The sequence below is a fragment of the Pantherophis guttatus genome, chromosome 2 (assembly GCF_059756535.1).
Source record: "Pantherophis guttatus breed Tessera chromosome 2, ASM5975653v1, whole genome shotgun sequence".
Lineage (NCBI taxonomy): Eukaryota > Metazoa > Chordata > Lepidosauria > Squamata > Colubridae > Pantherophis > Pantherophis guttatus.
The window spans coordinates 258,959,195-258,987,162 of NC_142064.1; the positions used below are offsets into that span (position 1 = coordinate 258,959,195).

Below are 27,968 nucleotides of genomic sequence, written 5' to 3' on the forward strand. Positions count from 1 at the left end.
CAAAATTCAGATGCTTGGCAACGGGTTCGTATTTATGACGGTTGCAGTGTCCCGGGGTCATGTGATCCCCTTTTGTGACCTCCTGACAAGCAAAATTCAATGGGGAAGCCAGATTGACTGAACAACCATGTTACTAATTTAACAGCTGCAATGGTTCACTTAACAACTGTGGCGGGAAAGGTCGTAAAATGGGGCAAAACTCACTTAGCAACTGTCTCATTTAACAGCAGAAATTTGGGGTTCAGTTGTGGTTGTAAACTGAGGACTACCTGTATCTTGCCTCAGTGAGACCTTCGGCTCCCATTCCCGTACTTACCGGTAAAACTATTCCAATCCATTTTAAAATGATGTGAAACATAAAAACAGCTGACAACGCGTCAATTTGTCATCATGTTTCGGCAGAGCTCCATGGGCCATTTGGGCTGTGGGGTGGGGTGGGGTGGGGGGAGCGATGAACTCTGACCTTAAAACATCCAATGCAGTTCTCCTTTCCCCCCTCCCCTCCCGAAGCAGTGGCTAAGAATGAGCCAATGCATATTTACACAGCATAATAACTTGAGATGCTTCAAATCTGAAGAGATCTGTTAAGCTTGGCAGCTGCTGGGAACGTTGCCCCCCCCTTCCCCATCCCTCCCTCAACCCTCCTTCACCCCAGCCTTGCCTCCAGTTTCCACCTGCTCCCTCTGCACAAAGGGTGGGCCTGTCATTTCCAGCCTCCCCCCACCACCTCCCCACAAACTCACACACACAAAACGGTTCTCTGCAGCACAAGGCTTCCCGAAACATTAAGCCTTCTTCTACCCGTGCAACGGGTGCGCGCCAATGAACTGTGGTTTTTCTGAGCATAAAAAAAGGAAGTGGCCACTTCATATATACATGCCTGTGCACAGTGCTGTCTACACAAAAAGGACGCTCGAGTGAGGGGAACGCGGGGAGTGGCGTGGCGTGGCAGCGCTGAGCAGAGCCGTGCGTTTCTGTGTGTCGGAATCCGGAGGAATCCCTTGGGAAGACAAGGCAAAGGCGCGAGCGAGCCGATGAATCCACAAGGTACCAGTTGGTTTGGGGTCGTGTCTTTAGGGAAGCAACTCTTGCAACTCGGAGTTGAGAAAGAGAGTAGCGTTGGGAAATTAGTAACAGCCAGAGAAACAGAGGGACCTAAGGGGAGAGGCAGGGAGTGTTAGGCACCGAAGACAGGGTGAAAAGAGAATTCGGATAGGTTTTCCCAAGTAGGACCACGGGAGGAGACAACTTTGGGTTGTGAAAGGAGGTTAACAGGAGACCCCCAAAGGCTTCTAGGCAGTGGTGGGATTCAAATAATTTAACAACCAGTTCTCTGCCCTAATGATTTCTTCTAACAACCAGTTCACCAAACTGCTCAGAAAGTCAACAATCGGTTCTCCCGAAGTGGTGCGAACTGGCTGAATCCCACCACTGCTTCTAGGTAAGGAAGGTTCCCAGATGGCCTGCAGAGTTTTAGCTGAGCAAGGGCTGGAGGAATTCTTATCAACGCCTTGATCTGATGAACAGATTTTTTTTTTTGCAAGCGTAAGGCTTACAAGCCAAGAGACTAAGACTTATGAAGAACGGTTGCAGGAGTTTTGTAATTAAGGAAGACACGATAGCACTATTCCAGTATTTGAGGGGCTGCCACAAAAGAAGAGGGAGTCAACTTATTTTTCCAAAGCACCTGAAGGCAAGGACAAGAAGCAATGGATGGAAACTAAGCAAGGAGAGAAGCAACCTAGAACTAAGGAGAAACTTCCTAACAGTGAGGACAATCCAATGGTGGGATTCAGCCAGTTTGCACCTATTCGGGAGAACCGGTCGTTAACTTTCTAAGCAGTTCAGAGAACCGGTTGTTGGAAGAAATCTCATTTGGTTTTTTTCTATTTTAGAGGGCTAATCCTGTAAGGAAGGCAGGAAGGAAACATTCTGGTGTTGTTTCTAGCCTAATCTTTATTGCCCTGCTTAAAGAAACTGCCTCTCTGGTTAACCCTTATTACATTGTAACAGCTAAGGCAAAGCGCCCGTTGACATGAGTGACGTTGAGTTGGCCACGCCCACACGGTCACATGACCACTGAGCCACGCCTACCCAGCTGGTCATTAGGGCAGAGAACCGGTTGTTAAATTATTTGAATCCCACCCCTGGGACAATCCACCGGTGGAACAGCTTTCCCTTCACAAGTTGTGGGTACTTCATCACTGGAAGTTTTTTTTGAAGAGATTGGACAGCCATTTGTCTGAAATGGTATGGGATCTCCTGCTTGAGCAGGGGGTTGGGACTACAAGACCTCCCTTTTCCATCTTTATTCTGAATCTTTATAAATCTTTGCTGGGAACTCAGCAAATAAGCCGACAATGACATCCTGTTAGTTAGAACAAGCTACTGGTCAAAAGTCTCCCGACCAAGGCGCGGCGACAGTCCCATCTTGAAAAGCAGGAAACGGGGGGGGGATCTGCAGGATGTGGTCAAAAAAGTCAACATGTCAGACAACAGAGCTTCAACGACACCGTTGCGGTTGTCAATTTGACTTATTTGAATAGTCTTCATTGTACGGATTGTTAAGGAAGCCTTACAATCAGGGGGGGCTGAAGTAATCCAGCACTGCCTGTTGCGTGGCAGGTCAGCAAATACAGTAGTGGCCAAAATTGTGGAAACCTTTTGGGAAAAGTGTATTTTCTAAAACTAGCTAATAACACCACTTTTTTGGGGGGGGGAGTAGTACCCTAAAATTATATATCAATGGAAAGATCATTTAATCAAGAACGTCATGCAATAACTTTTATGAAGGATTTGCTGTTAGAATAGCAGTTACAGTAAAAAGAAGAAAAGTGAAACACAGAAAAAAACAAGATATACAAAAATTATCACCATGTCAGTTAATACTTAGTTGGGTAACCTTTAGCATGAATGACAGCCTTACAACGTCTTCCCATGGAGTGAACCAAGTTTTTTAGTTCTGCAGCTGTTCTAATGTGAAACCAAGATCGAATGATTGCTTCCGTTAACTGGGTTTTATTGCTAGGTCGCTTCTGACTAACAAGTTTCTTTAGTCGGCTCCATAGATTTTCAATTGGGTTAAGTTAAGGTCTGGGCTATTCCCAGGCCATTCCAGCAGTGGAATATGATTATCTTGAAACTCCAAAAAAAAAAAAAAAGTGGTGTTATTAGCCATCAAACCTCAAAAATACACTTTTCCCAAAAAGATTTCCACAATTTTGGCCTCTACTGTACGTTCTACCAAAAGGAGACTGTGTGGTAAAAAACAAGAATGAAACTTAATTTTGCATATATTAACTTATTTTTAGACTTCGTTCTCTCCTTGATAGGGTTGCTCTTTAATTATGTGTCCAGTCATGTCTCGCAGAAAGTACAAAATGATAAGGTCTTTCAGTCTCCAAAGAGAGACACCCCATAACTTTCAGTTAGCTAGCTGCAGGTTGGGGGTTCTGTAATTTCTGTCTCTGCCTTAGCGCAAAACTCTTGTTTCTGACTTTCTAGCTTTTGCCTTCTCTCTTTTATTGTTTGTATGGGGTGGATGGCCAAGAGATCCCCCTAAAGAGGTAATGTTTTCTCCAAGTTTCCTCCTGGAGGCTCAAGGTTTCCTTTGAACATATCACCAACAGTGGTGGGTTTCAAATTTTTTTACTACCGGTTCTGTGGGCGTGGCTTGGTGGGCATGGCATGGCTTGGTGGGCATGGCAGGAGAAGGTTACTGTAAAATCTCCATTTCCACCCTACTCCAGGGGAAGGATACTGCAAAATCCCCATTTCCTCCCAATCAGCTGGGACTTGGGAGGCAGAGAATAGATGGGGGCGGGGCCAGTCAGAATTTTTACTACCGGTTCTCCGAACTACTCAAAATTTCCACTACCGGTTCTCTAAAACTGGTCAGTGTCACTGCGTTTATGTATTTACCAGATGAGCTCATATTTTTGGACTTTAAGACTTTCCGTAGCTTGCCAATTTTGTTATCAGTAAGCTAACTACGCATGTCCGCATTCTTTCTTTCTACTTCACACTCTTTCTTTGTTCTCTTGCCAAAGAAGTCCGGCTGCTGAGAGGTAGCCGGCAGGAACGTTGCCAAAATGTAATTATTTTAGATAGTCAGATGTTTTATTTTCTTTATAACAAATAAATGAGTTTATTCTTAGAAAAAATATCTTCGGGGTTTATTTTCTTACAAAAGTATACACAAGGAAAATGCCACGATCCACGTCTCTAAATCAAGGTGCGATTACCCAAAAGCAGAATGGGATTAATCAGCATCCTGACAGTCAGAACCTGCTGAAACCCACCTCTGATCACCAAGTGTTAGTGGGGTAATTGCTGAAAATGAATATTCTACCCTAAAGCAGGCAATGTTCTGAAATAGGTTTGACACAGTGAAAAGGAAGGAAAAAACATAGCAGTGGCCCTGCTGGTATCACCAGCATCCAGAGCTCAAACTTGAATTTAAATATTTGAAATGTTGAGCTAAACTGAAAATAAAACAAATAATCCAATGGTCAGCATTTATGTTCCCGTTCAAGTTATGAAACATAAAAGTCAGCACTTCCATAATTTTCTCAGAATAGCATGAAGAAGTCTATGCACAAGGCCTCAGAGGAGTGGAGTGGAGTGGAGTGGAGTGGAAGGAAGGAAGGAAGGAAGGAATTTCTTTTATTTTGTTTTCTAGCATGTCAACTCAAAGAAGGAGACTGATAGGTATAGGTTGAACCAGGGGTGAAATGTAAAATTTGTTACTACCGGTTCTGTGGGCGTGGCTTGGGGGGTAATGTGACTGGGCGTGGCCAACTTCTTTTTTTTTTAACTTTTCAAAGCATTTTTTCTAATGCTTTGGAAAGCCTCTGCTGATCAGGCAACTCAGCTGGGGTGTCAAAGAGGCTTTTTAAAAAATGCTTTGAAAAGCCTCTCTGCCGATCAGGCAACTCAACTGGGATCGTCAGAGACTTTTCAAAGCATTTTTTTTACCACCTCTTCAGCCAAGAGGTTGCAGAAAAAAATGCTTTGAAAAGCCTCTGACGATCCCAGCTGAGCTGCACGATCATCAGAGGCTTTTTTTTTTTTACTTTTAAAAGCATTTTTTTGTTGGAAGAGGTTGTAGAAAATGCTTTTAAAAGTAAAAAAAAAAGCTTCTGATGATCGTGCAGCTCAGCTGGGCATGGTGGGGGGGCAGTGATTTTTGCTACCTGTTCTCTGAACCACCTACTGCCATCACTACCGGATCGGGCGATCCGGTCTGAACCAGGAGCATTTCACCCCTGGGTTGAACCCAAATTTCTGTTGCTAAGCAAGATAGGTGTTTAGTGAGCTTTGTACCATTTTACAACCTTTCTTGTCACAGTTGTTAAGTGAATCACTGCAGGTGTTAAGTTAATAACACGGTTGTTACGTGAACCTGGCTCTGCTTGACAGAAGGTCGCAAAAGGGGAACCACACGACACTGCCACCGTCATAACTATGAACCAGCTGCCAAGCATCCCAATTTTGATCACGTGACTATGGGGATGCTGCAAAAAAAGGTCGTGTGAAAAACGGTCAGAAGTCACTTTTTTCAGGGCCTTGCTAAATTTGAATGGTCACTAAACAAATAGTTGTAAGCCAAGGAGTACCTGTACCAGGTTGCTTACCTCTGTCTTTAAGGATCACCAACTGATTTCAAGCTACCTCTAAACGGGTCTTGGACAAATTGTCACAGCCAACTCGCCACAGTAAACTCACCGTGGCCAACTCACCATGACCAATTTGCCAACTTGCCACGGCCAATTTGCTGCGGGACAACTCGCTGCTGGATCAGAGTTACACTAATATCAAAGAAACGATGAAATAGAGTAATTACAGAACAGATGCAAAAAGAGGGACAAAATGAAATGTGAATGACAAAAATTAAAACATTTTTAAGTTTATTTATAAATCATTAAATTGAACTGTTAAATTGTTCTGCGGTGAGTTGTCCCGCAGCCAGTTAGTTGTGGTGAGTTGGCCATGATGAGTTGGCCATGATGAGTTGGCCATGATGAGTTGGCTGCAGCAAGTTGGCCGTGGAGAGGTGGCTGCAAGTTGGCTGGGATGAGTTGTCCCATTCCACCCCTAAGCAGTCTGGAGGCTCTCAAGGGCTCACTGGGCAATCACTCTAATGATCTCTCAGAATATCTGAGAGAGGGAGGAGGAGGAGGAGAAGGAGGAGGAGGAGGAGGAGATTAGGCAACAATCAGATAAGAGGCTGCTGAGCCCAGAGAAGCAACATGGGTGTGGCAAACATTTCAGAAGGGGTCTAGGACAACCCCACCACAGTCAACTCGCCAGGGCCAACTTGCTTCAGCCAACTCGCCGCAGGACAACTCCCCACGGAACAAGAGTTACGTTAATATCGAAGAAATGATGGAATAGAATAATTAAAGAAAGGACGCCGAAGGAGGGACAGAATTAAATGTGAATAACCAAAACTTTAAATAATTCTTACATTATTTTAAATCATGAAATTGAATTGTTGAATTGTTCCCACGGCAAATCGCCCTGTGTCAAGTTGGCCGCTACGGCCAGAGGTAGGTTTCACATATTTTTACCACCAGTTCGCCTCGCACGCACACGCACACGCTCACTTCACGCACGCACGCACCTTCCATGCCTGTGCCTGGTCTTCCATGCATGTGCTTTGCTCGCGCATGCGCCGTCTGTGCATGTGCCCGGCCTCGAAAAAGTTGCTAAATAGGATGGCATAGCGCCGGGGCGGATGGGCAGGCCCACTCGCGATCACCGCAACCGGTTCATCTGAACTGATCCGAACCAGCTGAATACCACCACTGGCTACAGCGAGTTGGCCACAGCAAATTGGCTGAAGCAAGTTGCCCCATTCCGTTTCAGAAGAGACTTTCCTTAGTTTCTTGGATTACAAAGGTAAATGGAGAGAGAGAGATGTGATCTAACCTCACAACCAGTGGTGGGTTTCAAAACTTTTTACTACCAGTTCTGTGGGTGTGGCTTGGTGAGCATAGCATGGCTTGGTGGGTGTAGCTTGGTGGGCGTGGCAGGGGAAGGATACTGTGAAATCTCCATTCCCACCCCACTCCAGGGGAAGGATACTGCAAAATCCCCATTTCCTCCCAATCAGCTGGGACTCGGGAGGCAGAGAATAGATGGGGGCAGGGCCAGTCAAAGATGGTATTTACCAGTTCTCCAAACTACTCAAAATTTCTGCTACCGGTTCTCCAGAACTGGTCAGAACCTGCTGAAACCCGTCTCTGCTCACAACGAAGGCAGCGCAAGTACTCACTTCTTGTTGGTGCTTCCCATCTGCGGGCTACCTTTAAGGACCGACGGCCATGCTGGTCACCAGTACCTTCTTTTCTTGTTTGTGGGCAGATATTTTGAAACAACAAAAATTACTCGTGAATGTGGAAGTTTGCCATTCTTAGTACCAAAAAAAAAAAGAAAAGAAAAAGTCTTTTAAGCGGATGCATTATTTTTTGCAAGACCTGAATTCCTGTTTTTCCTTCCCTGGCCAACGTTGCTATGTCAACTTTTTCTACTGCAGCCATAGCCTCCCTATCCCAATCCAGGTAGTTCTCGGCTTACAACAGTTCATTTAATTTATTTAATAATTTAATTTAATTTAATTTAATTTAATTATTTAATTTATATGCCGCCTCTCTCTGAAGACTCAGGGCGGCTCACAATACATTTTAAAAAATCATTATAAAAAAACATTTAAAAATTAAAAACATTAAAAACATTAAAAACTCATTTACGCCATTCATGGCCGGATCTCGCCAGATCACAAGAGCGAGATCAACGGCCCCAGGCCTGCCGGAAAAGCCAGGTCTTCACCACTTTTCGGAAGGCCAATAGGGTGGGGATGGTCTGGACCTCAGGAGGTAACTGGTTCCAGAGAGCTGGGGCAGCCACAGAGAAGGCCCTCCCCCGCGGGCCCGCCAGCCGGCATTGTTTAGCTGACGGGACCCGGAGGAGACCAACTCTGTGGGATCTTACCGGTCACTGGGAGCTATGCGGCAGAAGGCAGTCTCGAAGATAACCTGGCTCTGAGCCATTTAGTCACTGAATCAAGTGACTTAGGATTTAGTTGTAAGGTTGTTATCTAGTTCTATTTCACAATTACCACCTTTGCGACATCCGCGTAGTCATGTGATCAAAATTCAAGTGCTTGGCAACTGGTTCGTATTTATGACAGTTGCGCTGCCTTGTGATCATGTGACACCCCCCCCCCTTTTGCAATCTTCTGACAAGCAAAGTCAACGGGGAAAGCCAGATTCACTTAACAACCATGTTACTAACTGAGCGAAGAACTGATTCACTTAACAACTGGGGCAAGAAATTTTGTAAAATGTGACAAAACTCATCGAACAAATGACAAAAACTTAATGACAAAAAACACTGGGGGCTCCATTGTGGTCGTAAGTCGAGGACGACCTATGACTCTCTTCTGCTTTCCCTTTTCCTCTTCGCTGTTGAGGGTGAGGATCGACATAAAAAAAAACCACTGAGTCAGAATATTTGGTTTAGTTCCTCTTTGATTGCCCAACATCTACAGTAAACCAAAACCCAAGGAGAGGAACATCTCACCCCGTTTTTCATCAAGAAACTGCCACTAAAAGGGGAACTGTAAATACAGGATAAGACCCAGAGGAACGTGTAGGAAGGAAGGCACAGACATGCAAACAACTGTTAATGTTTTCTCCTTCCCTTAGGAGGAAAGGCCTATGGGGCATTGAAGGTCCAGCAGGAGGAATTGTTAGATTCCCTCAACAAGGTAAGAGTCAAGTTTGTGTTTACACCACACGCTACCCACCAATCATTTTTCAGCAGTGTTTCTCAACCCTGCCCACTTTAAGATGTGTGGACTTCAACTCCCAGTGGCCGGGGAATTCTGGGAGTTGAAGTCCACACATCTTAAAGTGGCCAAGGTTGACCCAAAGGTGTGTTTTCTTTTTCAAGAGGCAACTCGACTTTCTGGTTTTTCTTGGAATATGTTTCACTTCTCATCCAAGAAGCTTCTTCAGCTCTGACTAGATGTTAACAGCTGGTCATTATTGCAAGGAATATAAATCTGCAAGGAGTATAAATCCTTCCATTCCCCACCATCCAGTCAAAGCTGAAGAAGCTTCTTGGATGAGAAGGGAAACATCTTCAAAGAAAAACAAGGCTTGGTGGGCGTGGCAGGAGAAGGATACTGTAAACTCTCCATTCCCAACCCACTCCAGGGGAAGGATACTGCAAAATTCCCATTTCCTCCCGATCAGCTGGGACTCAGGAGGCAGAGAATAGATGGGGGCGGGACCAGTCAGAGGTAGTATTTACCGGTTCTCTGAACTACTTAAAATTTCTGCTACCAGTTCTCCAGAACTGGTCAGAACCTGCTGAAACCCACCTCTGATCCAGTCAGAACTGAAGAATCTTCTTGGTTGAGAAGTGAAACGCCTTCAAAGAAAAACCAGAAAGTCCAGTGGCCTCTTGAAAAAAGCACCTTTGGGACAACCATGACCTGGATGACTGAGAATCTCCATAGAGATTTGCTAAGGTTGAGAAACACTGTTTTTGAACCTCGTGAGAGATGCTCACCTTGCCTGAACAATTCATGTGTGTGAACCCAGGAAACAAAGTTAGTTGAGTAATATCCGTGATTAACTATGGCGAAATAGGCTGCAAACACAGGAATTGTGACTCAGGTCAGGTTCAAGTCTATCTTCAGTCATGAAAGTGATTTTTGGCCTGAGACAGAGGATTGGCCTAAGGTCTAGTGGTGAAGGTGTTGAACTAGGAGTGAGAAGACCTGGGTTCTAATCCCCTCACTCAGCCACTGAAGCTCCCTGCAAGACTTTGACCCAACCCAAATAGATTCTGCTTCCCAAATAAATACATATCAGTCTTGATGCAAAATTCATTTTTATTACATTAGTTCTTCCGCACACATTTAAGATTATATTCACCCATCTTTTAACACTCTGTTTTATCCTGGTGATATGTATTGAACTGTTCTTATCCACTAAACAGGGTCATAATTAAGACATTCCAATCAATGAACAAAAACTAGATTTTTACCTGCCACTATCAAAACCTTTTTGCCAATTGGCACTATATCTGACCTACTCCAATTTATTGTAACTCTGAATAATTACCTTATCACTATATTGCTTCAGCAAACTCAGGAACAGATTCTTATATCAGTTTTATGTTTATTTATTATATACACACAAACACACATAATTCAATCTGGAGATAACCTGTTTTTCTAAATTTCAGCAAACCAGATACTGTGGATTTCATCCAGTTATCTAATGTCCAAAGTTGCAGCATTGGATTAAAACATAGGGGAAACGAAGGTCATCCTTAGGTCCCATATTGCATTTCAATGACTGGTGAAATAATCCCATTAGTAAATACATGAGCAGAGAGATTCAAATAACAGATTGCAAACCAAGAAACGCTGTTGCTTAAAATCTCAACTTCCACAGTCTACAGTGACCAGCATATAAAGATCTTTATCCACCATCATGTCATTACCAGGTTTCATTTTACAGTAAGAATGCTACTGTAATGTTAAGAACATTGTAGGAGAAGAACGGTAGTGAAGTAACCAGGGGTGGGCTGCTGGGGGTTCGCAGGGGTTCGGGAGAACCTCTAGCTAAGATTCTGTGCAGTTCTGTTACAATATTTTGAGGATCAGAATCAATAATAAATTCAGAAGTATTTTTCTTCAGTTAAAGAAGAGTTTATTCATAACAGGCATTCTACTTGTTCTGTCAGATTTTTACAGTGAGAAGCAAGCATGAGGTAAAAGCATTCTCTATTTATATCAAAGGGGAGGAGTCAAGGGTGGGGGTGATTACATATGAATACATTAAAGGAGGAGGAATAAATTAACTCTTAATATCCTGTACATATATACATATCTCTTGTTATAGAATAAGGCATTTACTTATGACAAATCCCCCTCTAAATGCCGATTCGATATATAACAATGATTGCATTCGGATTCAGAGCTATATAGTACTTGTAATTTTGATGTCAAGTATTTGTGTTGTTTAGAAGGTAAAGGTTTAGTTAATATATCAGCTATTTGTTCTGAGGTTTCGCAGTGGATTGCTTTAATGAATCCATCCTGAGATAAATGTCTGACGTGTTTAAATTTGATATCTATATGTCTGGATCTTTGACCAATGGCGTCAGATCTTGATATTTCTATAGCTGCCTTATTATCTTCATGTATGACAAATGGTAGTATTGGATTTTTCCAAATATCAGATAATAAATCATTAAACCATACTAAATTATTTGAGGCTTTAGATAAACAGACGTATTCTGCCTCTGTAGTGGAAGTCGCTACTAAATCTTGTTTCCCAGTGTACCAGAATATTGGGCAACCATTTAAAAATAATACATAACCTGAGGTGCTCTTTCTACATTTGATGTCACCTGCCCAGTCTGCATCAGCGTAACTGGTGATAATAGGTTCTTTAATATTATTGGGTTCTAAGAGTAGGCAGAAATCTATGCTGTGCTTTAGATATCTTAGTATTCGTTTGACTGCTTCCCAATGATACATAAGTGGCTTACTTACATGTCTAGATAATAAATTAAGTGGCAGAGCTATATCAGGCCTGGTCCAATTAGATATATACAAGAGAGAACCAATAATTGATCTATACAATGTATTGTTCTCGAATTCAGGCGAAGATTCATCCATATTCCTTAAAAAATCAGTCTGCATAGGAGTATCGCAAGGTTTGGCATCTCTTAAATTGCATTTTTCCAGAAGTTCTATAATTTTATCTCTCTGAGATAATTTGAATCCCTTTCTTGTCTTATTGATTTGAACTCCAAGGTATTTGTTTACCCTTCCTAGCGACTTTAAAGAGAAATGTTCACTTAGTCTGGATACAAATAAGTCTTTCTTTTCTTTATGTTTGCCTATATACAAAATATCATCCACATAGATTAACACAAATTCTAATGATTCACCTTCCTTTCTAACAAAAAAGCAATTGTCTGCAGTTGTGGCTTTGAAATCCATATTTTTAAGCACGCTGACAAGACATTCATACCAACGCTTGCCGGATTGTTTTAATCCGTACAAGCTTTTGTTAAGTAACCAGATCTCATCTCTGTTTGTACATTGGCTATGAGGTGCCCTTACATATATCTCTTTGTCGAGTTTTGCATGTAAGTATGCAGTCTGCACATCATATTGAAAGACATCAAGATTGAGTATAGCCGCTATGACTAAAGCTGTCTTAACACTTTCAGTTCTTACAGTGGGAGAGTATGTGTCAGTGTAATCCTCAGGATATTTTTGAGCGTAACCTTGTGCGACTAATCTAGCTTTATATAATTTATTACCCTCTTCTAAATCTTTGATTTTGAATATCCATCTGGTGCCTATAATTGTCTTGTTCTTAGGTGCAGGGACTGGTGTAAATACACCTAATTCACGCAAGCTGTTCATTTCTTTTGTTATGGCTAATTCCCATTTTTCTTTTTCTTCCATGGGAAGTTTTAACATTTCCTCATATGTGTTAGGTGTTGGTATCTCGTCATTCACACACATTATATAATCCTTATACTTATTAGGTAATTGTCTTCTGTTACACCTGATTGTTCTTATTGGAGTGCTCTCATTATCGTGTAGATATCTTGCTTCCTTTTTGGTTAATGAATCTGTTTTTATCCTGGTGTGGTTACCTGTCCATGTTTTGTTTTTGTCATCATGTGTGTTATGTTCATGTTTCTCTCTTTCTATTCTGTCTTGTTGTTTAATGTTTGGTTTAGTATTTTGGATTATCTCGTTAAGATGTATCTTAGACCAGTTGGCCTGTTCATGAAACACTGCTGTTCTTGAGACTATGAATTTGTTATTACTGTCAATGAATCTATATCCTTTTGTGCCTGTTTCGTATCCCATGAATCTAAGCCTTCTGGATACGTTATCTCCCTTACGTCTTAATTGTTTTGGTATGTGTACGTCTGCTGTAACCCCAAATATGTGCATGTGTGAAATTTTAGGTTTTCTATTGTACATCACTTCGTATGGTGTTTTATTTAGTATGCTAGACCAGGTCCTATTTTGGGTATAGTTTGAATATAGTAATGCTTCTGACCAGAATTGTTTTCCTAAACCAGCATCTTCTAATGTACATCTAATCATGGTTTGCAGTGTCGAGTTCTTTCGTTCTGCTGTACCATTTTGAAACGCAGAAAATGGGCTAGTCGTGAAGTGTAGCATTCCTTTGTCTTTTATCCATTGTGAGAATTCTTTAGACATGAATTCGGATCCCCTATCTGTCATGATTCGTTTTATTTTGATATTGTGTTGTGTTTCTACACGTTTGTAAAATTCTTTGAATTTTTGGAAAGTTTCATCTTTGTGTTTTAAAGTATAAACAAATCCATAACGGCTATAGTCGTCTACAATAGTTAGGAAATATCTTTTTTTGTATGTGATGGATGGTGTTAATGGACCAACCAGATCCATATGTACCAGATCAAAAATTTGGTTAGAGGTTCTTGTTGCCCTTTTTGGTTTTGGGTTAGTTCTGAGTTTTGATGATTTACATACTGAGCATTCTAAATAGTTTTTACAATCCTTTATTTTAACGCCATCAGCATGTTCAATCATTTTTTGTATTACAGGGAAACTTGCATGTCCCAATTTTCTATGCAACATGTGTGCACATTCATCATGAATTGGTTTGCCTATATTGGGCCTTTTGTTATTGTGTGTATCACTAGTGGGTGTGTCTTTGTGATTATAGTGTGTTTTGGGTTCTTCATTGTCATTGTTGTTACTATGTTCACTGTCTATGTTAATGTCGTCATCAGTGTTTGCATTAATGTTATGCAACCATTTATCTTCTGTTACAAGAAAGGGTAGACCCCCTTCGATAATTACACTATTCAATTTAGTCCCATTCTTTTCTAGTATTGCTTTTCCTCCAGAGAAGATTATATTTATGTTGAAATCTTGGCTTAATTTCACTGCACTAAGTATGTTATGTGATATTTCTGGTATCAACAATACCCCCTCTATTTTACCCAAACCAGGTATATTTACATTTCCTTTCCCTATGACTTGAACATTTTCTTGATTGGCTACTCTTATCATAAATTTATCATTTGTGAATGAAGACAGTATTTTCTTGTTATTTGTTGTATGATTAGTCGCCCCTGAATCTATGAGCCAAGCATTATTTTTTGATTTTTGTGTGATGACATCGTTATGTTTATCTAATCCATTTAATGATCCTGATTTCCTATCCCTTGAATTATCTCTATCCTTTCTGCGTTCTCTGTAGTTTGGGGAGTCCCTATATCTGTATCTATCAATAGATGATTGCCTGTCTTGATATCTACCCCTATAGTCACGGTTTTGTCTTTCCCTATGAAACATGGGGCAATCTCCCTTAGAGTGTTTTCTGGATCCACAATTGTAACATTCAATTGTTTTTTGGTGATTCTCTTGGAAGGCTACTCTTTTTGCCTGTCTGTGTTCTGTGTATGCATTGTATCTACTTTTCCTCAAATTATCTTCAGCTATTAACTTGTTTGACAGACTTTCTATGGATAAGTATCCTAGATTGATTGAGTCTAAGTGTGATATGTAGTTATCCCATGATGAATCTAATGAGTTAAGGATAACGCTTTTCATTGTCTGTTCTGATATTATTTCTCCTCTTAGATGTAATTCTGCTCTGATTTTGTTTAAGGATATTAAATGTTCACTTATGGTGGTTCCAGATCTTAATTTGGCTGAAAAGAAATCTTTAGACATCCTAGTGGTTGTTGCTACACTTTCACTGTGAAACAATTTAAACATGCATTGAATTATTTCTGAAACAGTAAGATTATGCTTAATACTGTAGTACATGGCAGGTGATATGCTAGAAATTATTAAATAGAATGCTCTGTGATGCAGGCAGTCCATTTTTAGAGTCCAAGGTCTTTTGGGAGGATTGGTTATAAAAAATAATAAATTTTCTTTCATAAAGACAACCTGAATTTGTTGACACCATTCCTGTAAGTTGATGCCATCAATTCTAAGTTTTGGGAAATCACTGGGTAGATTCCCAATATTATTATTCCCACTACTTACAACTGTGGGTAGTCCATGGTCCTGTAGATGTTGAAAATTGCAGAATGGTGTGGGTATTCTGCTGATGAGCTTGAGAGGTTCTCCTTCTTCATAAAGTTCATTGTAGTTCTCTGCGTTCATCTGCGCATGCGCGTTGGTCATTTCTCTGCTGAAGCCGCTGGGAGAGGTTCTCTTTGCTGTAGCTCCCTCGTAGTGCTCTCCTTCTGATGATTCGGTCTCCGGCTCGATCTTGGGTGTTCTGCTGGCAGCTGTGGTTCGTCTCTTCTCTTTGGAGCTTTCTTGCTTGGGGTATTTTGTTCTTTGGATCGTTTGCGGTGTGGGGGAAAGTTCGCAGGGCCCTCTGGGTTCAGGCGTCGTCATCATCGTTGTCCGGATCGAGTCGTGCAGGCTTTGAGGTGTCTGTTTATTTCTTCGTCTCTTTTGTATTTTTGCATTATCGGCTTTTATCGATTCTTTTGAAATTGTTAGACTTGTGCCAAATGTTTTAAATAGTTTTCTCATGGGTGTTTCGATTTCTTGTTCGGTGGATGATTCTTCTGTATCTGTTTCTGACTCTTCAGAAGAATAAATATATTTTTTGTTATTTTTTGTGTTTTTTCGCGCCAGAGTTTTTGAATGTTGCATTCTGATTGGTTCAGCCGTGTTCATTTCTGTGGCCGGTTGAAGAAAAGATGGCTGCCTTTCAAAATTTTGAGCGGGACCTCTGGTCTTGCTTCTGGTCATTTTTTCTTTCGTTGTAGGTTCGCTCACCATTTTTGTATTTTCGGGTTTGGCTTTTTCAATGTCTTTTTCTCTCGTTGCTCCGTTTTCTTCCAAGAAGCCTCGGAGTTCCGCGATGAGTTTGTGGTCATCTTTTTGACTTTTTATTAGCCTCAGTATCTCCGATCTGAGGTCTTTGTCTTTTATTTCGTTCTCTTCTTGGTTGTCGGTTTCATCTGCTGTTTCTTCGATGTCTGTGGTGTTATCTTCAGATTCTTTGATTGTTATATTTATTGGTTCGTCGATCATTTCGTGATCTGTTTTTGTTTCTTTATCATTTGCCCTGGTGTTGGGTCTTTCTTTTTTGTTCTTGAGGTTTTCTTTCTTAGGCATGTTGGATTTTATTGAGTCAGTTCAACCATCGACTGCTACCAGTTTGTTACAATATTTTGAGGATCAGACTCAATAATAAATTCAGAAGTATTTTTCTTCAGTTAAAGAAGAGTTTATTCATAACAGGCATTCTACTTGTTCTGTCAGATTTTACAGTGAGAAGCAAGCATGAGGTAAAAGCATTCTCTATTTATATCAAAGGGGAGGAGTCAAGGATGGGGGTGATTACATATGAATACATTAAAGGAGGAGGAATAAATTAACTCTTAATATCCTGTACATATATACATATCTCTTGTTATAGAATAAGGCATTTACTTATGACAAGTTCAGAGAACCCCCAAATCCCACTCCTGGCTGGCCCCGCCCACCCTGCCCTGCCCCTCCTAGGAGTCCCCATGTGGCCCGTTTTGGATGCAGGTAAGTGCGGAGGCTTGGGGAGGGTGAAAAACAGGCCTACCGGAAGTTCAGGTTGGCTGGAAATGGGCCTGTAAGCGCAGGGCCTCTGGAGCCTGGGGAGGCCGTTTTTGCCCTCCAGGAGGCTCGAGGAAAGCCTCCGGAGCCCGGGGAGGGCAAAAACGCCCCCCCTCACCGCCATGGTGCAGGAGGCTGACCAGGCTACGCCCACCATGGCCACGCCCACCCAGCAACCAGGCAGAGAACCCCTTGCTAAAATTTTTGAAGCCCACCCCTGAAAGTCACCCATGGGGGCTGAAAATCAGGAGGAATCTGGCAATAGCTTTTCCAACAAGTCAAAGGAGATATGGACAATTGGAAAGGAGGACTGAGGAGGGAAAGAAGGACACACTGTTTAACTTTTTGGGTGACAAATATCAGAGCAAAAAACTGCCAAAAAAAAAAAGATGTACTCAGGCCTACGTGTCTATGAAATGTCTTTCCTCCAGCATTAGAAAGACTGGCTCTTCAACTGCAACATTTTTCCACAAAATAAATAAGTAACTTTTTATTATCAAAGATGTATGCTAGCAATAAAACCAAGTCTCACCCACCCAACCCTGTTGAAATTCTAGTTTGCCCCGGGCCCAACATGCTCCCTAACCTTATAGTTTATCTGCCCCCTAGTGGCTAAAATAGATTATAACACTAGACAACCTGTGAGCTGTTGGGTCAGTCATCATTTCAGAGAGTTTTCCTTCCCAGATTCCCCATCGCCTTCAGCAATGACAGAACTTTAATGTACGGCCTTCACTGGAAAAGTTGGGATATATTCAGAAATGCATCTGCCTTGAAAATAGCTCATCTATGTTCACCATCACCAAGAACATCAGCAGAAAATAGCAATGATACTTGTTAAAAAGAGTAAAAATAATTTTGTCATGACAGCCCACTTCAATCTGATTTCCTAATAATATTTTGATTGTTTCACTTGCTAAAGTACAAGGAAGATGATCAGATAGATAAATTAGATAGATGGATAGGTAGGTAGGTAGGTAGATAGGTAGGTAGGTGGGTGGGTGCATGGATGGATGCATGGATGGATAGATGAATGAGTGGGTGGGTGGGTGAATGGATGGATGGACGGGTGGATGGATAGATAGACAGATAGGTAGGTGGGTGGATGCATGGATGTATAGATAGATAAATAGGTAGGTGGGTAGGTAGGTGGGTGGGTGAGTAGATGGATGGATGGATGGGTGGATGGGTGGGTGGGTGGGTGGATGGATATATAGATAGACAGGTAGGAGGGTGGGTGGATGGATAGACGAGTGTATGGATGGATGGATGCATGTATAGATATATAGATAGATGGATAAGTAGGTAGGTAGGTAGGTGGGCAGGTGGGTGGGTGTATGGATACATGGATGGATGCATGGATGTATAGATAGATGGATAGGTAGGTGGGTAGGTAGGTGGGTGGGTGGGTGAGTGGATGGATGGATGGATGCATGGATGCATGGATGGATGCATGGATGTATAGATAGATAGATGGATAGGTAGGTAAGTGGATGGGTGGGTGTATGGATGCATGGATGGATGGATTCATGGATGTATAGATAGATGGATAGGTGGGTGGGTGGATGGAGGGAGGGAGGGAGGGAGGGAGGGAGGGAGGGAGGGAGGGATGCATGGATGCATGGATGTATAGATAGATGGATAGATGGGTGGGTGGATGGATGGATGGATGGATGGATGGATGGATGGATGGATGGATGGATGCATGCATGCATGGATGCATGCATGGATGTATAGATAGATAGATGGGTAGGTAGGTAGGTAGGTAGGTAGGTGGATGAGTGGGTGTATGGATGCATGGATGGATGGATGGATGGATGGATGGGTAGGTGGATAGGTGGAGAGAGAGAGAAAGAGAGAGAGAGAGATGGGTGGATAGATAGATAGATAGGTAGGTAGGTAGGCAGGCAGGCAGGCGAGAGATTAACATTAAAATAGAACAAGATACATCTTAATGTATATAATAATGCAATTTTATATTCAAAGAGGTCAAAAATTTAAGATGGCAGCTGTGACCAGGTTATTCAAGCCTCAATACTTTCATTATATGATCACACTCTCCATTTTTACTTGTTCGAACTCCCTGCCCCCGAAATGGGACAACTCACTGCAGCCAATTCACCATGGGACAACATACTGCAAGACAATTCAACAATTCAATTTAATTATTTAAAATAACTAAACAACTTTAATGTTTGCCATTCGCATTTCATTGTATCCTTCCTTTTGCATCCTTTCTTTAGTGATTTTATTCCACCATTTCTTCGATATGGGAGTAACTGTTGTACCTGGGTGAGTTGGCTGTGGCAAATTGGCCATGATGAGTTGTCCTAGACCCCCCACCACCTTCTGCCCCAGATGACCCTCCCTATACATTTAGATACCACCAAGACAGGGGTGAAATCCAAAATTTTTCTCTACCAGTTCTGTGGGCGTGGTTTGGTGGGTGTGGCGTGGCGTGGCGGGCATGGCAGGGGAAGGATACTGCAAAATCCTCATTCCCACCCCACTCCAGGGGAAGGATATTGCAAAATCTCCATGCCCACCCCACTCTGGGACCAGCCAGAGGTGGTATTTGCCGGTTCTCCAAACTGCTCAAATTTTCCGCTACCGGTTCTCCAGAACCTGTCAGATTTCTCCCCTGCACCAAGGATTTCACCCCTGCACCAAGATCTTTTGTAACACAGCCAGTGATTTCAGCAGCTGGCAATGCAGCCGGCTGCATTGGAATATCAACAATGTTTTAATTGGATATATTGTGACTGGCCATTTTTAAATTCTTTCTGAAGCCTCTCAAAACTTTAAAAGAATTTTTAATGACCAGTTGAGTTAAATATTAATATCTTTTTCCTGCCTAGGTTCTCCCCAAAAAGTCTTTTATCTGCCAATCTTAAATTACTGTAATCACAAAGGATCGAGGTCCTTATGGGAATTGGGATCAAATATAAGACTTAACCCCAAAGTCGTTCCAATATATCTTGCTGTAATTAAATCAAGAAAAATAACTGAATGAAATTAGAACCAAGCACTCGCCATATTTTCAAAGGAATCAAATAATAGCTTTCTTAGCTAAACCCAGTGGTGAGATTCAACCGGTTCGGGTGAACCAATTGTTAAATTGCTGGCTGGCCCTGCCCTTTCCTGCCTCACCCCTTCCTGGAGTCCCCACGCACCCTGTTTTGGCTCCCAGGTAAGTGCAGGAAGGCCTACTAGGCTCAAAACAGGGCGCGGGGGGGGGGCACACACACACCCCCTTGGTCCATTTTTGCTCCCAGGAGGCTGCAAGGAGGCCTACTAGGCCCAAAATAGGGCGTGGGGGTGTGTGGTGCCCCACCCATGGCCCGTTTTTGCTCCCAGGAGGCTGCAGGGAGGCTGAGTGCTGCCTGTCACAGCCCCTGGCCACGCCCACCAAGCCAGTCATTAGGGCAGAGAACCGGTTGTTAAATTATTTGAATCCTACCACTGGCTAAACCCAGTGGTGGGATTCAAGTAATTTAACAACCGGTTCTCTGCCCTAATGATTTCTTCCAACAACCAGTTTGCCGAACTGCTCAGAAAGTTAACAACCGGTTCTCCCGAAGTGTTGCGAACTGGCTGAATCCCACTACTGGCTAAACCCCTACAGGTTGGTAGTCAAAATTACTCCTGTTCTGCTTAATAATAAAAGTCAAAATATGTTGTTGGCTTGAGTTCCGAGGTTAGCGATTTGGTTGCAAACGTTTTGTCCCCATTCAAGGAGTCGTCTTCAGTGCGCTTTGCGTTGTTTGCAACCAAATCGCCAAGCTCGGAACTCAAACCAACAATATAACTATCAACCCGAGCTACTAATATCCAAAATATATACACTCGAGATATCTTTGAAAATCTGGAAGCTGATCCCTTCCTCTTCGTATGAAAAGCTAATGGGTCTAATGGAAACTTTGATGGGGAAATCAATAATTCAGCCTTAATCCGAGGTAAGTAAAAGGAATCCATGCCATTTTGGAGCAGAAAAACACATTTAAATCACCATATTACAACTTTTACTCAGTATTTTTTCCACTTCATTCAGAATGCAAAGAGGGTGGTCTTGCCTAAGAAACATACCCAACCCACCATATCTTTTGCATCTACTAAAGCAACATTTCTCAGCCTTGGCAGCTTTAAGCTTTGTGGATATCAATTCCCAGAATTCTGGGAGTCATGCTGGCTGGGGAATTCTGGGAGTTGAAGTCCACACAGCTTAAAGCTGCCAAGGTTGAGAAACACTGTATCAGAGTACTATTAAATCAAAATTACTCCCAATTAAGTATGAATGGAATTGGGTCTTCATGGTCTTAACAGGTTCAATCCATCAGAATAAAGCTGGAAGAGACCTTGGAGGTCTCCTATTCCAACCCTCTGCTCAAGCAGGAGACCAGCCTATACCATTTCAGACAAGTGACTGTCCAGTCTCTTCTTAAAAACCTCCAGTGATGAAATGCCCTCAATTTCTGAAGACAACTTGTTCCAGTAGTTAATTGTCCTCCCTGTTAGGAAGTTTCTCCTTAATTCCAGATTGCTTCCCTCCTTGATTAGTTCCCATCCATTATTTTTTGTCCTGCCCTCTGGTGCTCGGAAAAATGAGTTGACTCCCCCTTCTCTTTGTGGCAGCCGCTCAAATACCGGATGGGTCTTAAGATAGGCCGCCATTTTCCCATTAGGACATTTTGAATGCTATTCTCACCCTCAAACTGCCTCTTTGCTTTCTGTGTGTTGTACCCCACTCTTATAAACTCTTTTTTTTCTCCCCGGTCTTCTACAGGAATTCATGGAGAGCCCCAAATACAGCACAGATGAAGACCTCGCTGAAAAACTAGAACTATTTAAAAGTGAGTGACATTGGTGACGGACCTGAAGTAATGGAAAGGGTGGGATGGGATATTGCAGTTTGGCAGAATAGAACAGATCTACTCCAAATTTCTTCAATGATGAGAAGGTCAGAAAGAGGGGTCCAAGAGGCCATCTATGTTAAAATCGAAAAATCCTCTTTTAACAGAGGGAGGGAGGGGTACGCCACCACCTAACTCCTGTCTACAATGCAGTCCTTTCAGCAGTCCCAAGAAGGCTCCACACCAGGGGTGAAATCCAGCAGGTTCTAACAGGTTCTGGAGAACTGGTAGCAGAAATTTTGAGTAGTTTGGAGAACCGGCAAATACCACCTCTGGCTGGCCCCAGAGTGGGGTGGGAATGGAGATTTTGCAGTATTCTTCCCCCAGGAAGAGAGGGAATGGGGATTTTGCAGTATCCTTCCCCTGGAGTGGGGTGGGAATGGAGATTTCGCAATATCCTTCCCCTGCCACCGCCACCAAGCCACGCCCACAGAACTGGTAGGAAAAAAATTTGGATTTCACCCCTGCTCCACTCACATTCTGACTCAGGGGACCCTGAGGATACAGATAAACCTCCAAATGGCCTCAATGACTCTGAGAGAACTAACAATCAGATGACTGCAAAGAATATAAATCCTTCTGTATAATGAAATCTGGAGTATGGCAACAAATGATAAATTAACAACAGAAATTAAATTTTAAAAATGGGATGATCAAAGCAAACAATTATAATGAATTATGGGGGGATTTTATAAAATCAGTGTTGGTGGGAGGCAAAGAGAATAAATCTACTCAAGAATATATGTTGTTTTGGAAGGGATAAGGGAACAATTGGAATATTTTATATATCTTTTAGTTGTTATAGACGAAGAAATATAAGGGGGGAAATGATCTCCGGGGGGCAGGGGGGCACTGTAATATTTTTTTTCCTTTTTCTTTTTTCTTTCTTTTTTTGTATTTAGATGTATATGTACTAGGTTTGTATTATTTGTATTTTTAAAATTTTTAATTTTTTTTTTAAAAGAATATAAATCTTTCCATTCCCCACCATTCAGTTAGAACTGAAGAAGCTTCCTGGATGAGAAGTGAAACCTTTTCAAAGAAAAAAAACCAAGAAAGTCCAGTTGCCTTTTAGAAAAGCATCTTTGGGGCACTCCCCATGTAGGAGATGAATAGGCTATGCCAGTCTGGATCATCAGTCTGGAATCCTTATGCTCCTGAAAGTGACCTAAATCCACACCCACAGACCCCATGAAGTCAGTTGACTCTTATCTGGTGCTGTTTTGCACTGACCATTAGTAGATCAGATTCTTGTGTATAGGCAACATGGAATAAGCTCACAATGCTTTTGAATTCTATCCTGGCTCCTGGTTTCTTATGCCTGGTATCTCAATTCCTCAAAATTGGAATTTATGATGGATTGGACAGACTTATAATGTGCTGCTGGCCTGCTTTCTTTTGCAGAGAAGTACATGGAATTTGATCTCAATGCACAAGGTGATATAGGTAAGTGTTACCGATAGATAAGATACATACTAATCGATACAGAAATATTATTCTATATGCACCATAATCTTTCTGCTCCGTGAACAATCCAGACCATAAATAGCCACACAGAAATATGCTAAGATTGTTTTCTCTCTTACACTCCCCTACAAATCCTCCAATTCTCAGCCAAGATATTTAAAATTAATCACCAGTTTAAAAATGAAATTTTCACCTCATCCATAAAAATGTAGATTTAGAAAATTAGCATAAAAACGAACTGGTCAATCTTTGCCATTTCCATTTGATATTATTTCTTCATCAATCTGCTGTTTTGTAAAAACAGCCTTTACATCTTCAGTTTTTAAATATTTAAAGTATAGTCAAACATATGTGCTCTTAAACATTTCTAAACTCATTAAAAAATATACGTATGAATAGGCATTTTGGTCTGCTATGTTGCTAAATCTGGAGGTGTAGAATTAGAATGCTGTATTCTAATCCAAACCTTAATTCAGGAAATAGGGGTTGGATCAAATCCATTTCTATCACAATTTTAAAAGAACAGGTTAATTTATATTTATACTTATAACTGCTATTAAAAAACCAGAAGCCGTTTCTTTATAATTCTTTGATTTTTGCATTCTTGTCTTTATTCTTTTTCTTTTTTCCCCTATTTTCATTCTAAGTATTACTTTTTGTTAGTTTTTTATTTTGTTTTCAAAATTCTAATAAAGCTTATTTTAAAAAAATTAAAAGAATGAAGTCCTCAAATATCCTGCTTTATCCATCGTTCTTGTTACTAATAAAATACCATGTTTCCTCCATGTCGAGCTTCATTCCTCATGTCTTCCATGTTTGTATCCATGTCATTTTTTTTTTGGCAACATTATAGAAATTTATTTTGCATTTATATACATGAAGAGACCTGCAAGCATCATGCAGTTAAAGAGAAAAAGCAAAAAAAACAAAAACCCCACCCCAAAACATCTTGCTTTCAAAAGCCAAGTTGCTTAAATTACAAAAGTCAGCAAGAAAACTATTTTGTTACAAAGGTTAACAAAATAAAAACCAAAGAATTAAAATCAGTCAAAAAAACCAAACAAACCAGAAGTTAAGATTAACAAGGCAAAAATTGGATAGGCCTGGGGGAAAAAGGGCCTACAAAAAAAATACCATTTGAGTAGAGTAGAGTAGAGTAGAGTAGAGTAGAGTAGAGTAGAGTAGAGTAGAGTAGAGTAGAGTAGAGTAGAGTAGAATAACAGAGTTGGAAGGGACCTTGGAGGTCTTCTAGTCCAACCCCCAGTTTAGGCAGGAAACCCTACATCACTTCAGACAAATGGTTGTCCAATTTCTTCTTAAAATCTTCCAGTGTTGGAGCATTCGCAACTTCTAGAGGCAAGTTGTTTCACTGATTCATTGTTCTAATTGTCAGGAAATATGTGAAAATATTAAGTGTTCATAAATTTGTAGCACAGAGATTAAAATGCTGGTTTAGGACTGGGGAGACCCAGATTTTAAATCCACTGTCACCCATGGAAATTGGATGGTTTTCGAGCTAATTTCACAGAGTTGAGGGCTAAAATGAAAGGTGTGAGGGGCATTGCTCATGTAGCTGTGTGTGTTTCTTTACTTGTTTGTTTACAAATTTTATTTGCTGCCCATCTCGTATGCAACAACTCTGGAAGGCTGTATACACAAAGGAAAGGGGCAGCCAAAAGCCCACCATACCAACCAATGTTATTATGTCATTTTATTATTATAAAAGTTGATTGTGACCCCAGGACACTACAACCACCATAGGTGCAGGCCAGTTGCCAGGTATCCAAATTTTGATCACATGACCATGGGGAATGCCGCAATGGTCGTAAGTGTGAAAACCAATCATAAGTAATTTTTATGCTCTGATTGGATGGGGGTGTGTTCTGTTTGGGTGGGGGCTTGGTTGTGCTCGGGTTAGTCTGAGTTGCAGGGGGATTTGAGTGGGTGAGCTGTGTTGCTGTTGTTTGGTTTCACGTTCGTGGTCATGCCACATCTTCATGGTGGGTGTCAGTTTGCTTCATGTATGGATTGGAGGGGTTTAAAGTGGCTAATGATGCGACTGTGGTCTGGTTTGTGGTCGTGCCTCATCATCGGTGTGGGTTTGAGTTTGCTTTTTGCATGGATGTGTGGTGGTGACATCCTGTGTGGTTGTCCACCCCCAGCCAATCAGAGCACAGCCAACCCTTCATCCAATCAGAGCACAGCCAAGCCCCCAACCAATCAAAACACACCTCCATCCAATCAGAACACAGCCAAGCTCCCACCCAATCAGTTCACACCCTCACTGGCAGTTAAAAGGAAGAAACAGCTGCGATCACACATTGCTCCTAGAAGCATGAAGCCGAAAACACCAGCCTGAAGATGACGAATGAGACTTCGCAGGCCAGATCTGAGCCTTTAGTTTGACACCCCTGATCTAGGTGGAGCTTGCATATTAGTTCAACCAATTTATAAAATTTATCAATAGCCCTTGGCTTATGATGGTAACTAAGCCCAGAATTACAGTTGTTAAGCCTTGCTGATTGTTAAGTGGATCATCACGTGTCTGACCCAATTTTATGACTTTTTTTGCTATGGTCATTAAGTGACTCACCATAGTCATGGACATAAACCATAGTCCTGGACATAACCTGTTTCAATTCCTCTCCTTGGGATGCTGCTATAGGGTTGTTGTTTTGGGGTTTTTTTTAGTGTATAGCACGTGTTAGCCAGGGATCACCGAGGGGGCTAGCTGCCTCTGTGAAATTAATTTTTTTCGAGCGGTGTTATCTTTTACCCGTGGCACGCCTGAATGCCAGTAAGCAATTGGGGGAGGCTCCTTTCTTGTCCCTACATGCAGGGGTAAAATCCAGCAGATTCCGACAGGTTCTGGAGAACCAGTAGCGGAAATTTTGACTCTGATGAACACCTAATCCCCACAGTACCATCTTATATCTATTTTGTCTGGCTGTAGTATTATTATTCTTTTCATCTTCTCTATCCCTTCATTGGTGTCATTGATTATTATTACCATTGATTATTATCAATAATAATTGTTGATTATTATTACTCTGTTGTTTTGTATGTACACTGAGAGCTTCTGCATCTGAGACAAATTCCTTGTGTGTCTAATCACACTTGGCCAAATAAATTGTATCATATTGTATCGTCTCCTATCTATCCTATCCTATCCTATCCTATCCTATCCTATCCTATCCTATCCTATCCTATCCATCTTATCCTATCCTATATTTTCTTAGAATCTGGTGTGTCTTGTATGCCATTTAATCTTCCTTTTTATTGTGGTTCATTCTTGTTCCTCCTGTTCCTTGAAGATATCATGGCTCTGAAGCGGATGTTGGAAAAGTTGGGTGCAGCCAAGACCCACCTAGAACTGAAAAAAATGATCACTGAAGTCACAGGAGGGATGAGTGAAACCATCAATTACCGTGACTTTGTCGCTATGATGCTGGGAAAGCGATCAGCTATCCTTAAAATGTAAGTATTTATTTATTAAATGTATTAACCTCTCATTTTACCACAAGGTAACTCTGGGTGGTTTACAATATGCAATAAGCTAGCGGACCAGAGAAGTCCTATGAACATTGTATATTTGGATTTCAGTAAGGCATTTGACAAAGTAGACCACAATCTACCGGTGCTTCTTATTAAGTTAGAAAGTGGGATAGGCAGCATAACCACCAGATGGATTTGTAACTGGCTGACAAACCACACTCAATGTGTAGTCCTTAATGAAACCACGTCTACATAGAGGGAAGTAAGCAGTGGGGCACCCCAAGGTTCTGTTGTAGGCCCATTACATAAACTATTTAGATGAGAAACTCATCAAACTTGCAGATGATACCAAGCTGGTAGGAATAGCCAACACCCCAAAAGATAGGTTCATGATCCAGAAGGATCTTGACAGATTTGAATACTGGGCCCTATGTAACAAAATGAAATTCAAAGATGAGAAAAGTAATGTTTCACATTAAGGCAAGAAATACCAAATGTACAGGTATAGAATAAGTAAAACCTGGCTCAATAGCAGTAACTTAAATATGAGCCAGCAGTGTGCTGCACAGGGGTGGGTTCTAAATTTTTTTACTACCGGTTCTGTGGGCGTGGCTTATTTTGTGGGTGTGGCTTGGAGGTCATGTGACTAGGTGGGTATGGCTAGCTGGTCAGAGTCATTTCTGGAAGGTCCTCGCACTTACGACCAGACCTCGCACTTACGACCCGACTCATTTGTTTGCTTTTAACACCGATCAGCTGTAGGACGGCCCTTTGAAGCCCCGTGGCAAGAGTTTAAACAGTTTTTTTCCCTCTAGTCATCAGCTGGGACTCAGGAGGCAGCAATAGATTGGGGGTGGGACCAAATAAAAGATAAGAATAATGTGGGGGGTGGGGGGGTGGGAGGGCAGGGGGGAGAACCGGTTCGGTGACATCATATCGTCACCGCTACTGGCTTGGCTGAACTGGACTGAACCGGGAGGAACCCACCACTGCTTAGAATACTGCATCCAGTTTTGATTGCCACAATATAAAAAAGATATTGGGAACTGGGAAAGAGTGCAGAGAAGAGCAACAAAGATGATTAGGGGGCTGGAGGCTAATATGAAGAATGGTTGCAGGAATCAGGTTTGTCTAATCCAGTGAAAAGAAGGTCTAAGCATGACATGATAGCAGTGTTCTAGTATTTGAGGGGCTACCATAAAGAAGAGGGGGTCAACCTATTTTCCAAAGCACCAGAGGCAGGAGGAGAAGCATTGGATGGAAACCATCAAGGAAAGAAGCAACCTAGAATTTAAGAAATTTCTAGACAATGAGAACAATTAACCAGTGGAATGGCTTTCCTTCAGAAATTGTAGGTGTTTCATCACTGAAGGTTTTTAAGAAGAGATTGGACAGCCATTTGTTTGAAATGGTATAGAGCA

At 41.7% G+C, this 27,968-nt stretch overlaps 1 protein-coding gene across 1 annotated transcript in view; it reads left to right on the plus strand.

Moving 5' to 3' along the window:
- The first annotated feature begins 665 nt into the window (after positions 1-665).
- Positions 666-27,968, plus strand: part of AIF1 (allograft inflammatory factor 1) — a 29,603-nt gene continuing 2,300 nt past the window's right edge. The window contains exons 1-5 of the mRNA XM_087883890.1: positions 666-1,047; positions 8,712-8,773; positions 21,459-21,525; positions 22,990-23,031; positions 26,367-26,529. Coding sequence (XP_087740016.1) covers positions 1,035-1,047; positions 8,712-8,773; positions 21,459-21,525; positions 22,990-23,031; positions 26,367-26,529 — 347 coding nt within the window. The 5' untranslated portion in view covers positions 666-1,034. The remainder of the gene's footprint in view (positions 1,048-8,711; positions 8,774-21,458; positions 21,526-22,989; positions 23,032-26,366; positions 26,530-27,968) is intronic.